At 40.7% G+C, this 16,952-nt stretch overlaps 1 protein-coding gene across 1 annotated transcript in view; it reads left to right on the top strand.

The window, feature by feature from the left end:
- Positions 1-15,645, top strand: part of Csnk2a1 (casein kinase 2 alpha 1) — a 42,612-nt gene extending 26,967 nt beyond the window's left edge. Inside the window, 11 exon segments of the mRNA XM_036183706.1 lie at positions 1,063-1,164; positions 1,682-1,732; positions 2,419-2,478; positions 4,393-4,476; positions 7,392-7,502; positions 9,504-9,605; positions 11,821-11,921; positions 12,742-12,890; positions 13,760-13,846; positions 15,366-15,436; positions 15,438-15,645. Of these exon segments, the coding sequence (XP_036039599.1) occupies positions 1,063-1,164; positions 1,682-1,732; positions 2,419-2,478; positions 4,393-4,476; positions 7,392-7,502; positions 9,504-9,605; positions 11,821-11,921; positions 12,742-12,890; positions 13,760-13,846; positions 15,366-15,436; positions 15,438-15,509 (990 nt within the window). The 3' untranslated portion in view covers positions 15,510-15,645.
- The last annotated feature ends 1,307 nt before the right edge of the window (positions 15,646-16,952 follow it).

Raw genomic sequence — 16,952 nt, 5'->3', positions numbered from 1 at the left:
GCAACTTCTATTGATTAATGCACTGCCTGCTGTGCTGCATTATACTGGGGACTCAGTTGATCATTCCTTGCCACAGAAGTGTCTGTTGCTACTGAGAAGCAGAAATTCCCAACACTTTTCATTTGTAGCATTTTTCTTATCTCACAAATTTTGATAGCCCAGGCGGCCTCAAACTCACAGAGATTCAACTGCCTCTGCCTCTTGAGTGCTGGGATTACAGGCGTGTGCTGTGACTGCCCGGCATCTCACAAATGTTTTAATGTAGTCCACAGGCAAAACAAAAGCTCACACACACACCTAAAAACACAGTAACTATTAGTTCTAACTATTAGCCATTTTAAAAGAAACTGCTTTCCTTTAAAGTATATTCAAGACACAAAGCAGGAATGTTGGTATGAATTTGAAGCCACCTGGGCTATAGGGAGACTGCAGGAAGGAATGAAAAAGATCCCCCCCCCTTTCTAATGCATTAAAAGCTTTATTTTAACATTATTTACTTATTTGTGGGCCTTTGGAGATCAGAAGACAACTTGGAAGAGTTGGTTTTTGCCTTCCATCATATGGACTTAGGATGACTCTCAGAGGATCAGCATAGCAGTGTTGGTGGCAAATGCCATTAAAGGCTGAACCACCTCTCTGGCCCCATTAAAAGATTTTTTTCATGGGGTTGGGGATTTAGCTCAGTGCTTGCCTAGCAAGTGCAAGGCCCTGGGTTCTTCGATTCTCAGCTCCACCAAAAAAAAAAAAAGTTTTTTTTTTTTTTTTTTTTTTCTTTAAAAAGATCTACTCTGTTGCCATTTTAAATGGTGGTTTACAAGGTTTTAAAGTGTGACATACTGCAATTAAATTAAAACTAAATGATAATTCTGTGTATATCTGGTCTTTGGAGTAGATACTTTTAAGTACCTGCAGAGTGATAGTGCTGGGAGAAGGTTCTGAGAAGTCTGTACATTTCCTTTCTTCAGGAAGCTCATATAGAAGCAGTTTGTGTTACAGTAACTGTGAGATGTGCTCAGAAATACTTTTGTGTGTGTGTATGCTAATATACTTTTACCATTTCAGCCAGTAAAAAAGAAGAAAATTAAGCGTGAAATAAAGATTTTGGAGAATTTGAGAGGCGGTCCCAACATTATCACACTTGCAGACATTGTAAAAGACCCTGTGGTAAGTACAGTAGTTGTTAGCAAGGTGACCAGGACTCAGGTGGTGTTAGGCCCCCAATACAGCTTACTTAGTTCTGTTTTCACTACCCCACCATTAAATATTGCTTTAAATGTTCTAAATAAGTTACATGTTTAACCAGCTTAGGTCCTGCTATGAAAGAAGAGACCTAAAACATACGAATACACACACACACACACACACACACACACACACACACACACACACAGTCTGTTATTCTAGCCTAGGAGATTGATAACACTAAAATCCAAATATGTAAATCCAATCTACAAACCTAGGCCTAGTACCAGTGGGTAATAGAAATATTGTTGGGTCCCCTAGAGCCTTGGGAGATTTCTTCAGAATCCTTCCAAAAATAACCTAAGTGTGCTAATGATCAGAGTGAACACATTTTCTTACTACTGCAGCAAAGATTGCCACATTTCCCACACAAAGCCCACAAGCTGAAAACTAAAGCTGCCAGGGACAGTACTAATGTCTTTTCTTTTTCTTCCCTTAGTCACGAACACCCGCCTTGGTTTTTGAACATGTAAACAACACAGACTTCAAGGTATCATCCATAAGAAACCATTTCAAACTACTAGATTTTTAGATCATACAGGTGTCTTTTGGGCATGACAGTGTAAAAAGAGCCCTCTTTTTGCTTGTTTTAAAAAGTGTTTTGCCCCTAGATTGATAAGTGCTAAAAGTAGTATCTGTTTTCCATGTTTGGTTAGTTTACGTTTTAATTTGTTTAGTGCTCTTTGAATAATTAGTGAGTACATTTACATCTTACCACATTTATCATTGATGTAACAGTTTCTACTGGTGTCCAGACTAGTCAAGGTGACAGTACATGTTGACTTTAGGCAGCGAAATTCAAGAAAGAATAAATTGTTCCTATAGTAGTAGGGACTACATGCAAATTCCTTCAGATGTTAGGAACTTTAGGCTATTACCTAAAAGAAAACCCTGGGTTGTAAAAGTGTATCAGTGCATGTTGTGTCAATCACGTGTATAAGTAGATTCCAGCATTCCATTATAACTTCAGTATGTGTTACGTTATCTTTTACCTTTTCATGTAGAGGTAAAGACTCCAAGAGTCTTGAAAGTGAATTTTTGGTGGATAGGTAGAGAACATTTGAAAAACAAATCTTAATGAGCCAGTTCTTAATTGAAATTACTATTAATTAGGGTGAGAAAATTGTCATCTTAGCATTGCTTTATAGCTTAAATAATTTCATTTTTCTTTAACAGCAATTGTATCAGACATTAACAGACTATGACATTCGATTTTACATGTATGAAATTCTAAAAGTAAGTAACTGTAGGTACTAAGTATTTTTAAATTGGTCTTTGCTTTGTCAGAAAATTCGAATATTTGATGGTAGAAAAGCCAGGGGATTAACTTTGTAATGTGTCCTCAAATCAGGGAGCTTCAGCAGTGTTGTAGACTGTGTGTGGTATTAGACCCTTGGGTAAAGTCTTGGTGATGAAATGGGGTACAATAGAACTTGTAATTAGAACATGTGGGTTTTATGCAACAGGGCCTTTTAAGCAAGGCTGGCCTACAACTTACAAGACAGTCCAGTCCAGGGTGGCCTCTCTTGATGATCTTCCTGCCCTAGCCTCCCACATTCTGGGACTCACAGTTAGGACCCACCGCACCCAACTTTGGATTACTCCCCCTTTTTTTTGTTACAGTTTCTATTCTGTGATGAGTGCCAAACAGGTACTTTACCAATTAGCTGTATTCCCACCCTAGAATGCCTGAAGGAAAACTGGGGGTGGAAACGGCAGTGTGAAAACAACTCTGTTTGTTTTTAAAGCACTGGCTGCTGATATACTTTATTTTACTTAGGATTCAACAAATGATGCTGGCCTGGAGGTGCAGGCCTTCCTGTAATCCCAGTATGAGGACTGCCACATGTTCGAGGCTACAGAGTGAGACTATCAAGAAACAAACAAGATTAAAAAAAGATTATTGAACTCCGTCCTCAGAGGGTTATTGTTCTAAGGACAGTTAATTTCTTCTTATAGATTGCTGACTACTAGTGGACTTTGATTTCTAAAGTGAGATCACAAATTATCTTGCCACTCAATTGTTACAAGGTCAGCTTTATAAGGAAAGACCTGCTTAGAGTTAGCTAAAGTTTCTTATTAATCATATCATGCCAGCTGTTTTAGATTTAAAAGTATCGAAAGATAGGCATGTTTGTACATGCTGTTGATCCCAGCACTTGGGAGGCAGAGGCAGGCAGATCTCTGTGGTTTTGAGGCCAGTCTAGTCTACATAGTGAGTTCTAGGCCAGCCAGACTTACATAGTGAAACACTGTTTCTCCCCCCCCCCCCTAAAAAAAAGCATCAAAAGATTATACCTGCAGAGACATCTGATCTTCCATTGGCTCAAGTGGAAAGCAGGACTTAAAGCTGTAGACCTATTTGCCCAGTCCTGCAAATTAGAATCCCAGGTTGTCCTTCAGGAAAAACAAGAACTTAGCTAATGGCGTTGGTTGACTAAAGGGCAGGATTTACAAACTCCAAGGTGTTTTGCTCCATTCACTTTAACTTAAACTTATGAATTATATTCAGATTCATATACTGGATGACCTAGGTCAGGAGTTGACAAATTTCTTTATAGAGCTGAAGTCTTTGTCCTGCTGGTCATCTCTGCTGTTATAGCAAGAGAATAGCCATGGAAGATCGGTACACACAAAGGCATAGTTGTGTGCAGCTAAAACACTCATGTAAACAGGCAGCTGGTGAGTCACACTCCCCCTCTCAGCTACTGAAGAAATTACTGTTCTCTAAATAAAGTGTTGGTAGGCTAATTTTCTTCTGGGGTTGTGTTTATCGGAGTAATTTAGGTTTGGGGTATGAAGTTGGGCAGTTGCTGTACGCTTTTGTTCTTTCTGAAGAGGAAGGATGCTGAAATGAAGAATAGCGTGTGTCTGTCATCCCAGCACTCAGGAGGCTGAGGCAGGCATGTTGACAGAAGCTTAAGAGTAGCCTGGGCTACAACATTAGCAAGACCCTGTCTTTCAAAGAGAGAGAGATGAGATGATGTTGTAGCTTGACTATTAGAGCCCTGAGTGTATTTGGCTATGTGAACCAGGTCTTGAAGAATAGCTGAGAGTGACTATCCTAATCCTGATTCCCTGGATTGTTGTGAGGCTAGAAGAAAAACAACAAAACAATGACTCATGTAAGAAAATTTTTCTTTCTTGCAGGCCCTGGATTATTGTCACAGCATGGGGATTATGCACAGAGATGTAAAACCCCATAATGTCATGATTGATCATGAGCACAGAAAGGTAAAGTCATAGTCTAACTTCTTTTATAAATATGATAGATTTAGCAGTCCATTTTGAACACTTTATCCCTAATGTCTATCTTAGGCTTTAGTACCTGTTAGATACTTGATAAATACTTTGCAATTGATTGAAATAATTAAGTCTCCATGCCCAGTTTATGTGATACTGGGGGGTTGAACTCAAAGCCTCATGCATGCTAGACAAGCAGTCTACCAAATGTGTGTGTTCAGATCTATGTGTTTCAACCTTGGATTTTCTTCCTTTGGAGTCATACATCTCTGGCATTTGTTTGTTTGGTTTGGGTTTCTTTCTTTTTCTTTTTTTTTTTTTTTTTTTTGAGACAGGATTTATTTATTTTTTTTTTTTTTTTTTTTTTTGGTTTTTTGAGACAGGGTTTCTCTGTGTAGCTTTGCGCCTGTCCTGGATCTTGCTTTGTAGACCAGGCTGGCCTCGTACTCACAAAGATCCGCCTGGCTCTGCCTCCCGAGTGCTGGGATTAAAGGCGTGTGCCACCACCGCCCGGCTGGAAACAGGATTTCTTATTGGCACCTGGGGCTTGCTAATTTGGTATCTGGCTAGCCAGTGAGCTGCATTGGTCGTTCCACCTGCCATTACTTCCCCAATGCTGGGGTTACAAATTTGTGCTACCTTGCCTGGTGTTGTTTTTGTGTATGTGTGCTGAGATTAAAATTTAGGTTCGCCAGGCAGTGGTGGCGCACGCCTTTAATCCTAGCACTCGGAAGGCAGAGGCAGGCGGGCTACCAAGTGAGTTCCAGGAAAGGCGCAAAGCTACACAGGGAAACCCTGTCTCAAAAAACCAAAGAAAAACAAAAACAAAAAAAAACTCAGGTTCATATCCTTTTATGGCAAGCACTTTGACTGAGCTATCTCCTCATCCCTGATGTTAAGATTTTTAAGTTGCCCAAACCCACCTCTTACACAGTGATGACTGTTGCAGTCTTAGGGAATTTAAATACCTAGATAATTCATTTTCCAACACATTCCTTATAATAGGTTCTTTGAGGCTGGAGGTATATGAATGAACAAAGCAGACAAAAATGCTTATCTCTAACAGAGGTTTACATTTCAGTCAAGTGTGGTAGCTAAAGCCATCATGCAAGCAGTCTCAATACTTTGGAGACTGGGCCAGGAGATTGTTTTGAGTTCAAGGCCAGCTTGGTTCTACATAGTGAGACCCTGTTTCAGAGAGGTTTTGGAAAGGGAAGGAAGGATGGAGGGATCAGGAAGTAGGCAGTGACAGATTACAGAAGGTACTTTAGTTTTAGATAAGGGATATGTTGTAATTAGTTAAGAGTTTCTATTGCTGTGATTAAAAACCATGACCAAAAACAATTCTAGTAGGGAGGGTTTATTTCAGGTTATAGTTCCACAGCACAGTCCATCACTAAGGGAACCTGGAGGACAGGAGCTGAGGTAGAGGCCATGGAGGAGTGCTGCTTACTGGCCTTGCTCGGTCATGACTTGCTCAGCTTGCTACCTACCATTCAAGATAGTGCAACACAGGCTTGCCTGCCTGCCAGTATGGTTGGGGCATTTTCTCAGTTGAGGTTTCTTCTTCCCCAAATACTCTAGCTTGTGTCAAATTAAACTAAAACAAGCCAGCACAGTGGAATGCACTATATGGTTCCATTGGAAAAGTGACAGCTTTGAGAGTGCTAGAGTAGACCCAGCACTACAGTGTAAGAAATATGTATATTTCAAGAAAAAAAGGAATTTCTCTCTTTGAGTAAGCTAAATTCTAGAGCAGACACCAGCATAATATCCTCTAATTTGATTCATTTGTAGCACTGACTACCTAGGCATCATATCAGATTCCTAAAGCTTCCCCTTCTTCCCTTTCACATGCTGGCTATAAGCCCCAGGTTGTTTTATCTGTACTTTGAAACAGTTGGTTATTACTTTTTTACACAAATTTTTCTCTGGTTCAGTTTGCTAGAACATTTCAGAATTTAGGTAAGTAGATTTACTGATTTGTTCAAATAATATTACAAATAACAACAGATGAAGAGATGCTGAGGGCAAGGTTTGTGGGGAGTTGTGCAGAGCTTCCATGCCATCTCCCCGCACACTACCTTCTAGGAACTGCCACATAACTGTCCAGAAGCTCCTAGAGCGCTACCCTGTGGTTTTTATTGTAACAAGTGTGATGAAGTGTGAACAGCTAAGTAGCATGTAGTAGACCGGTCTTTTTACATTCCTCCCAGAGGTGATACAAGACCCATTTGGAAAGGGTATCTTCATATATGATCTGCCAAAACACATTTTCATACAAGTTTCTGTGATCTAGCTTAGGAAAGAGAAACTTAGTTTCTATTGCTTACCTTCAGGAGAAGGAGGGATGCTCAAAATGAATACACAAGGGAGAATTTGCTCTCTGAGGCCTACACTATGCCAGGAACTCAGGCTAGGAATGGAGCTCAGTAGCTAGGAAGCTCTAGGATCAAAGACCAGCACACAAAGAAAAAGGCAAAAATTTTACCAAAAAGTATGTTTATCATTTTAGAAACTTAGAAAATATAGGTATTTGGAAATTAGCCAGAAACCATGGATCAAAAACAATGTGTGTATATTAAAATCATAACATCACAATGTGGCATGCTAGGACAGCAGCATGTGTAGAGCTGAGATAGAAAGAGCAATAGGAAAGGAGGTTGGGGAAGAGAATCTTCATGTCCTGTGTTGTTGCAGACCTCTTCTCTGAAGATGGGGAGCAGGGTCTGGGCAGAGTGCTGGCATGGTGAAAGCTCACTGCATCTGTAGCAGGAGAGCTAAATGAAAATGCAGCAACTTTGCAAAGTTCTGACAAGTGTCAGAATGAGTAGTTTGAAGATGCTCTAATTATATGTGACATGTTTGGTTTTGGTTTTTTTGTTTGGTTTTGCTTTTCCTTTCAGCTAAGGCTAATAGACTGGGGCTTAGCTGAATTTTATCATCCTGGCCAAGAATATAATGTCCGAGTTGCTTCCCGATACTTCAAAGGTCCAGAACTACTTGTAGATTATCAGGTAAGAAGAAAATGACAACTACACTGCTGTTCCTGTGCTTATTTTGTGCAGAATTTGCAGAAATGTCAGTTTGTGCTTTGAGTAAGCCATTTATTATATCCGTAGCTGTCCTTTTTTAGGTAAAGTCTTCTGTAACTTGTTTTGTTTGTGTGTGGTAATGTTAAATTGTGGTCCTAAATTTACTAAAGCAAAACCAGAAGATACCCAATAAGAGATTCTCTTGAGCCAGAAGGTATGTTGTACATAACTTGTAATCCAGCTTTTAGGAGATAGAGGTAGAAGGATGGAGTTCAAGGCCAGCCTGGACTACATGAGACACTCTTTTAAAAAGAGGACGAAAGAAAAGTCTATAGGTCTCATAAATTGAGCCTCAAATGTAAAGAGTATATACACACATGCGCATACACTCACGCACACACACGTATTCCAGACTTGGTGGTTCACACTGATATCCTTGCACTTGGAAGTCTGAGGCATAAGAATTGCCACAAGATCGATACCTGCCTTGAGCTATAATAGAAGAACTTGTTTCCAAAATGGAAAAAAAGGCAGGTGGGAGAGATGGCTCAGAAGTTAAGAGTACTTGCTACTCTTGCCGAGGACTTGGGTGCAATTCCTGGCACTCACATGGTGGTTCCCAACCATTGGTTACTCTGTCCTCTGCAAACACTGGTATATAGGCAATGCACACATGCATACACACAGGCAAAACATGCATAATTACAATCACAGTCTTTTAAAGCCTTGAAGTGGTGGTGCACACCTTTAATCCTAGCACTCAGGAGGAATATCACATTTGTGCCTGGTACCTGTGGAGGTCAGAAGAGGGCATTGGATTCCCTGAAACTAGTTTTAGAGGTCTTTGTGAGCTACTATGGGGGTACTTGGGCTCTAACTTGGCCCCCTGGAAGAGCAGTCAGTGCTCTTAACCACTGAGCTGTTTCTCCAGTCCCAGTTTGTTTTTTGTGTTTTGTTTTTTTCAAATGGTGAAAAAAAGATTTACCCAGGATTTTAGAATTCCTTAGGAGATACTTTCCATACCTATTCTTTCTGAGTTTCTGAGCTGTTATCTTTAAAGTTTTAGGCTCTACCCTAAAAGTTCCATCTCTAGAATTCTAAAGAATGGAACCTTGCCAGTCATGGTGGCATGTAATAGTATACGCTTTTGAATCCCAGAGCTCAAGAGGCAGAAGCGGGCAGCTCCCTTTGAATTCAAGTGCAGTAAGGAAGGCATAGTGATTTCCTGGACAGCCAGGGCTATGCAGTGGTGCCCTGTTTCAAAGAGGTAACTAGGTTGGGTAGGCCTTTTCTCACAAGAGGATCCTTGATTTCTTCACATAGTAAAAATTGCAGGTTTTCTTATGCAAGTGAAGAAAGCAGTTCAGAGTAGTATTACAGTTTGTTTTAAAACTAAGTTGCGGAGCTGAGATGACTCAAAAGTCAAGAGTCCATGTTGTTCTTCTATTAGACCCAAGTTGGGTCCTCATAGTCACCTAAAACTCCAGCCCTAGGAAATCCAGTGTCCTTGACTGAGGGCTGGGTAATTTCACTCATGTGTGCATATTCCTCTCACCCTGTACCCCGTACACAAATATGCATAATTAAAAAGAAGTCTTCGGGGAGAAATAAAACTGGATTGAAAGAAGGGTTGACAATGTAGCTTAATGGTAAACCAATTGCCTAGCATGCCCACAGCTCAAGGTTTGATCCCCAGTACTTAAAAAAAATACAAGCCAATAACTGGGTGAAAGAAACTGTAAAAAGACTGAAAAGGGGTACATGAATGTGTTATTGGTGTTTCACTATGAGTGAAATGATTTTTAAAATACCCTTTTTTTTTTTTTGGGCCAGAGGACCGAACCCAGAGCCTCGTGCTTGCTAGGCAAGCGCTCTACCACTGAGCTAAATCCTCAACCTAAAATACTTTTTAAAATGTCTGTTTTGTATCTGAAAATGACAAGCCTGGGAATTCATATGATAACAATGTTTCCTTTAATGCAGATGTATGATTATAGTTTGGATATGTGGAGCTTGGGTTGTATGCTGGCAAGTATGATCTTCCGGAAGGAGCCATTTTTCCATGGACATGACAATTATGATCAGGTAATAACTTGTTATTCCCACTAAGAAATTTATTGACCTAGTATAAAGATGGCCAGATGTACAAACTCATAAGGAACTTCAGTGGATCTGGGTTACAAGGTGAACTTTAAACCAGTCTGGGTTACAGTGTTTAAAAATTAAAAACCCACCTGGGTTTTGCATTCCTTGCAAAGGGTATGTGGGCATGTGGGTCTCTGAGTCCGAATCCTGTCATTCCCCCCCCCCCCCCCCCCCCGCGCGCGCACACACACACACACACACACACACACACACACACACACACACACACACACGGTAGCTCATACCTTTAATCCTAGCACTCAGGAGGAAGAGGCAGCAAATCTTGTGAATTAAAGGCCAGTTTGGTCTACACAGCAAGTTCTAGGACAGTCGGAGCTACATAGAGTAAACGTGTCTTAAAAACTTAAATTTTTTAGTGTAAAGTACAGTTGCCTCACCCCCAATCTCTCCTCCAAATCCAATTCATCATGCTCAGTATCTGAGGATTCTCTACTTGTTCACTGGTCCATAGAACAGCCCAGTTTAACCTTTAGACATCAGAATGTCACTCCTACCCTGTCTTTTTTAGTGTTTTTCTGTTGCTTCTTTTTTAGTGTGCATGTAAAAGTGCTCTATAAAACATGTACAGGGGCTGGAGAGACCACTTAGTGGCTTAGAGGGGTTTACTGCTCTTGCACATGACCTGGGTACAGCTTTGTACAGCTTTTAGCACTCACATCAGTTAGCTCACAACCACCTGTAATTCCAGTTCTGGTGATGTGATGTCCTCTTCTGAACTTCATGAGTATAGCACATGTGTGGTACACATACATACATACATAAAAAAGGTTGCTTTTATTTTTTTGCTACTTGTTTTTTTTTTTTGTTTGTTTTTGTTTGTTTGTTTGTTTATTTTTTGGTGTATGTGTAGGGGGCATTAAATAGTTTTCAGAAAATGAGGCTGGAGCCAGGCATGGTGCACGCCTTTAATCCCAGCACTCAGGAGGCATTCTGAGTTGGAGGACAGCCTAGTCTACAAAGAGAGTTCCAAGACAGCCAGGGCTGTTATACAGAGAAACCTTTTCTTGAAAGACAAAAAAGAAAAAAGAAAAAGAAAAAAAAGATGAGGCGGGAGAGATGGTCAGTGGTTAAGACCACTTGTTGAGCTTGCATAGGACCTGGGTTCAGCTTCCAACACCCAAATGATTGCTCACAACCAGTTATAACTCCAGTTCCAGATGATCTAACTCCTTCTTGGCCTCTGTGGGCTCCAGACATGCATGTGGTACATAGACATACATGTAGAGAAAACACTCATACACATAAAATAGAAATAGATCTCTTTTAGAAATATTTTCTTCCATGTATTGGCTTATATTTAATAGTGCTGTGGTCATTTTCTCCATATAAATTGAGTTTAGATGTATATATTTGTATATCAATAGAAATGTAGATGGTACTTTGAACTAATTATACTTGCCCCTTAAAATTCAAGGAACCAAGAGAGCTAATGATAATAGGAAGGTATCAATGCCTTGTTCCCTTTGTGCACAATAAACATTTTTTTTGTTGTTGTTTTTTGAGACAGGGTATCTCTATGTTAGCCTGGCTGGCTTGTAACTCAAATATGCCTGCCTCTGCGCGCCCGCCCCCCCCCCCCTCCCAAGTGCTGGGATTAAAGGTGTGTCTCACGACCTTATGCCATTCAGCATAATGGGCAGTTTTTTGTTTGTAAGATACCTTTAATTAAAGACAACCCCTGGAAAGTTGCAGCTTTGTGTTCAAGTGCCATAAAGGACTGAAGGGATAGAGAGGTGAAGAGGATTACCTTCAAATAGCTCATTGACTGTCTATAGGCAAATCCCGCAGTAAAAGCAATCAACTATAATAATGTAAATACAAAAGTGTGACAAGTTCCAAAAGAAGAAACATCATCATTTTGGTTGTAATGAGGCATGAAGACTATCAGGGGGGCTTTCAAGGGAAGAAAAAAAAAACAGGCAAAGAAGTTGGCTTTTTCTAACATTTTCACATTGGGTGGACTTAGGGATTTTATAGGAAATAACTGCTACATACCAAAATTTGAATTAATTGTTTAGGGATAACATTTATTTATAGGGCATATTAATGCCTTTTACTTAATTCATTTATTATTAGTTCTTATTTGATGATACAGTATGCTTGTGGTGTGGGTTTTGTTTTTCTTTAATATTAGTTGGTGAGGATAGCCAAGGTTCTGGGAACAGAAGATTTATATGACTACATCGACAAGTACAACATTGAATTAGATCCACGTTTCAACGATATCTTGGGCAGGTAAGTGTCTCTCTCTCTCTCTCTCTCTCTCTCTTTCACACACACACACACACACACACACACACACACACACACACACACACACACACAAACTCTGTCTGTGGTTTGGCATTTTGGATCCTGGAATTGCCTTGTTCTCTTTACCAGAAGTGTAAGGTGTCTGATCTGGTGCTGAGGATGCTGTTTGAGCACACTTGATAACATCAGATTGAGTGGCCATCTGTCCAAATTCACATAGAAAAGTCTTGAGTGTGAAGATTATAGTTGGAGGTTCCTGTGAAGGGAGTTTCAGTAAATGTGGGGTCTAAGTAGAAGAACAAGTCGAATCAAACATCAGAGTCTCTCCTGATGGCATTTGCATCTTAAATGGCAGCACTTTCTAAACAGACACATAGACTGATTTGCTGACAGTTCCCTGGCAGTGCTGATGAGACAGAACAGGAATACACTGGCCACTTCGTACAAGACAGACTTCCTGAAGCAAAGGCATTGATTATCTGCTAAGTGGCAGAATTTGTCAAGAAGAAAGATAGGGGAGGAGTACTGGTTAGCTCAGCCACCTGACTGTTGCATAAGCACATTAACAACCTAAAAGTCACCTGAAGTGTGGTTCTTCAAAGGGGGAAGCCCCAGGTTTCTCATTGGTGTAACATTCATTTCCAGTTACCAGTTACCTTCTGTCTGTCTGTGGGTGTTATCCCCACAGTTGTGCCTGTGGTACAGTAGTGATGCAAGACTGTTCTTTGGATTTTATCCCTCTTTGCTTTTGTTAGGTTCTGTACCCCATGTCCCATTTCTCATTTCTAATTTTGCCTTACAGACACTCTCGTAAGCGATGGGAACGCTTTGTCCACAGTGAAAACCAGCACCTTGTTAGCCCTGAGGCCTTGGATTTTCTGGACAAGCTCCTACGATATGACCACCAGTCACGGCTCACTGCAAGAGAGGCCATGGAGCACCCTTATTTCTGTGAGTCCACCTGCATAGCCTTTCACTGCCCAGCAGACTGGATGAGGCAGAGGGGAATTTATGTAGGAGGTTCACCACAAGTTCCAAGTCAGATTGGACTACATGGTGAATGCCAATCCAGGCCGGGTTAAAAGGAAGAGATTTATTTATTATGTATACAGTGTTCTGTCTGCACATACCCCTGCAGACTAGAAGAGGGCACCAGATTTCATTACAGATGGTTGTGAGCCACCATGTGGGTGCTGGGAATTGAACTCAGGACCTTTGGAAGAGCAAGCAGTGCTCTTAACCTCTGAGCCATCTCTCCAGCCCCGCCAAATATGCTTTTGTGAGTGAAATGATACTAACATCCTAGACTCACCGTGGTATTTGTGTCAACATTGGATTGTTCCCTAAAAAATAGTGCAATGGTTTTCCAATTAGTCTGGTACCCGTACGCTTATTGGTATGAAGAGTAAAGTCTGTTCTTATAACACTAAACTACACAGCAAATAGCTTTGGCCCACTCAGTCTCCTCCTCTGGTGGACCAATTGACTGATTATGAATTGCTATCTTGGCCAGGTTAGGTGTATTATCTCCACTAAACATTCATTTAACTACCTTCATTTTGAATTTAGCTCTATAATGGATAATTACTTATCATCCTACCATTGTATTCAGACTTGGTTTTTAACCACGGGTCTGCAGGCCAGTTGTTTCTTATGCACTATTCATTGGATTCATGGTGAAGGGAGTTGTCACTTTATGTTCTAGGAGTGATAAAGAGTATAAATTAAAGGTAAAGATTGAAGGTAGCCACTCTTACTTCTCCCCAACTAGTTCAGTACCTCAAGCAGAATAGAAGATAACCATATTGCCTGTTTTCTAGACACTGTTGTGAAGGACCAGGCTCGAATGAGTTCATCTAGCATGCCAGGGGGCAGTACACCTGTCAGCAGCGCCAATATGATGTCAGGTTGGTTGATTGGTAAATTCTCTTTTTAGAAAATTTAGAAGAGAGTTACTGTTCTTAGTTTCAGTTCCTTCTTTGTGCTTTTCTTGTATACCTTTTCTTCTCTATAAAATGGTCGATCGACATGGGTAGGTCTAAGAACATTGACATGCATTGTGTGGAAGCCAGAAGTCAGACTCAGCAATGGTTGTTAGGGAGCAATCCACTTTGTTTGTTGTTAAGAGTGTGTTTACCTGGGTGTATGCATGTGCACCACAACATAGGCTTTCTCTCTGGGACCCTCCAAATAACTGGCCAGACAGCCCCAAGGATCTATCTTCCCCACCTCCCCAACCCTAGATTTGCAATGATCCACCCCTACATGCAGCTTTTTACATGGGTGCTGGGGATCAAAAGTTGGTCACTGGGTATATATAATCTGTGCTGCTAGATACTCTGGATATACTGTCTCCCTTCAAAACTCCAGTATCCTACAGAAAATTTCTACAGAGACTTGAATTCCCAACAAACCATGAAGAACAAAGAAATGTATATGTTTGTTTGTTATAATTGCTTTTTTGAAACAGGGTCTTGTATAGCTCGAAGATATTTTTTACTATATATTCCTTTAAGCCTTTCATATTTTGAACCATGTACAAAAATCTCCCATATTCATAGTTTTATTTACTCATGATTTAAAAATACAATTTGTCTGGAATCTATTGGGAGAAAACATACTCATATAACTTTTTTAGAGTTTTTGTTAAATTATTTTATTACTGTGCAATCTTTATTATATATATATGTATATAGAAAAAACAGTATATATCTGTATGTATACACACACACACACACACACACACACACATATATAATTTTAGGTACTTTCTATCCATGGTTTCAGACATCCTGGGGCCTTGGAACACAATCTCCACAGATAGGGGCAGTCTTGTATTTGGAGGGGAAAGATAGAACTGGCTAATTGAGGGCAAGCTGACATGTAATTGTGATAGAAATGGAGAAGAAACCAATTGGAAATAGATTCCAAATCACAGTCATAGTTTAGAGTCAAGAATTCGCCTTTCTCCACTAAGTGACCATTGTAGATTGACAGTTGGCTGAAGTCCTGTCCTGTTCAGAATGGTAGAAACTGCCCACACAGCTATTTAAGGAAAATTGAGTAAAAGTAGTATTGAGTCCCCAGTCCTTGTAGCCACATTTCAAGTGCATGCTCACCACACGTCTAGGGAGAGGTCATCCTGTGAGAAGGTGGGATGCAGAGCAGAGAGCTTCTAGACAGGCTGCCGATGGTATCTGTGTGTAATTGTCAGTTATCTGCCTGCTAAATTCATTGATTAGGACATGTCGTTTTAACTTGGATTTGTACAGATTAAACTTTGAAGTATGCAAAAAAAAAAATGTGGCCAAGAGAAGTCATGAAGAAAGAATTTTGTGTTAACTTTTGGGGAAGTTTCATGGAACATTTGTTGGCTACGATTGGTGGCACTTGGTGTCTCTGGCTTACTGTTGGCTGTTCTTTCAGGGATCTCTTCAGTGCCAACCCCTTCACCCCTTGGACCTCTGGCAGGCTCACCAGTGATTGCTGCTGCCAACTCCCTTGGGATGCCTGTTCCAGCTGCCGCTGGCGCTCAGCAGTAATGACCCCCATCTATCTCCTGATGCCTAAGCAGAGGTGGGGAAGTCCACCCTCTCCTTGATGCAGCTTGCGCCTGGTTGGGAGGGGTGAGGACTCTTCAGAAGCACCGTCTCTGAACCGTTGCTTGTGGATTTAGTAGTTGAGTCATAAAAAAAATTATAATAGGCTGATTTTCTTTTTCTTTTTTTTTTTTTTTTTCATTTTTTTTTTTTTTTTTAAACTTGGACTTTTCATAACTCAGGGGATTCCCTGAAAAATTACCTGCAGGTGGAATATTTCATGGACAAAATTTTTTCTCCCCTTCCAAATTCAGTTCATTACCACTAAAGAACAAAGATAAACTGGCCTCAGTCCCAGCTGCTGCGTTTGGGTGGAGATTTCTTCCCCTTCCCACATTGCTCTCCCCACATTACTACACTCTTGGGGACTGGATCTCATGCTCTTCCCCAGAGATTATAAAATGTAGCTTATCAAGGGAGGTGAGAAGGAAAAAGTCAGGGAGGACCCAGTTCATCCTGAACATTGCTCTGCTGGTCACTCCATCACCTTTCTCCAGGACTCGTCCATGGGTTACTCCAGCACTGGTGGAGGTGGATCTGTCTTAGTTACATCAAGATGTTAAGTCACCTGACTTATAGACAGATCCTGAAGCTTCTTTTCTGAATGAATCATGTCTTACTGACCTAACCCTAAATCATTTTAATTTAGTTTAGTTTGAATCTGTCATACTTTCCCTCCCGGGCTCCTGTTTTGGTCTTTCCCTTTTCATCTCCTGACATACTGTGCTTCATAGCTGGTAGGAGAGGGAAGGCAGAATCTTTTTCAGTTTTCTTTGACTTGGCCATTTTGAAGTCAGTTAGTTACTGGGCGTAATTTATTGCTTTTTTAAAAAGAAATACTGTCCATATAAATTTCATGCTAGTACTCTTAAGAGCTAACGGGTGATGTGGCCACACTGGGTTCATTTTAAGCGTTGTACTTTTTGTCCCCACCCTCCCCTTTCTTCACATGCCATCTAGTGAGGAGACTGCTCTCAGAGTTCTAATTGTATCTGAGGCAGGAGCAGAGCCACTATCTTCAGTGAGCCAGAAATGGTAGACCTGTAATTGTGGGAAACTATCAGTTCTCTTGTTATGGCCCTGCCATCCCTCGCTGTGTGTATATATATAATACTTTGTCCTTCATATGTGAAAGATCCAGTGTTGGAATTCTTTGGTGTAAATAAACGTTTGGTTTTATTTATCAAGGTTAGATTTAAGTTCCCTGTGTAAAGGTCTCGCTGGGTGGGTGTCTCACATTCAAACCTGAAGGGACTACATACAGCCCATACCATGGAGGCTTCCCAAGGCCCTCATTTTTGTACACCCCTCATTCGACCCATGGTACTGGGCAGGGCAGAGAGGCCTTAAAAAAAAGCACCACAAGCCAAAGCGTCTCTGGGGATTAAGGATCCTTTGCCATAAAACTCATTCT

The sequence above is a fragment of the Onychomys torridus genome, chromosome 4, assembly GCF_903995425.1.
Source record: "Onychomys torridus chromosome 4, mOncTor1.1, whole genome shotgun sequence".
NCBI lineage: Eukaryota > Metazoa > Chordata > Mammalia > Rodentia > Cricetidae > Onychomys > Onychomys torridus.
The sequence above is the reverse complement of the archived record's forward strand: the minus strand, read 5'-3'. Positions and strand labels throughout refer to the sequence as shown.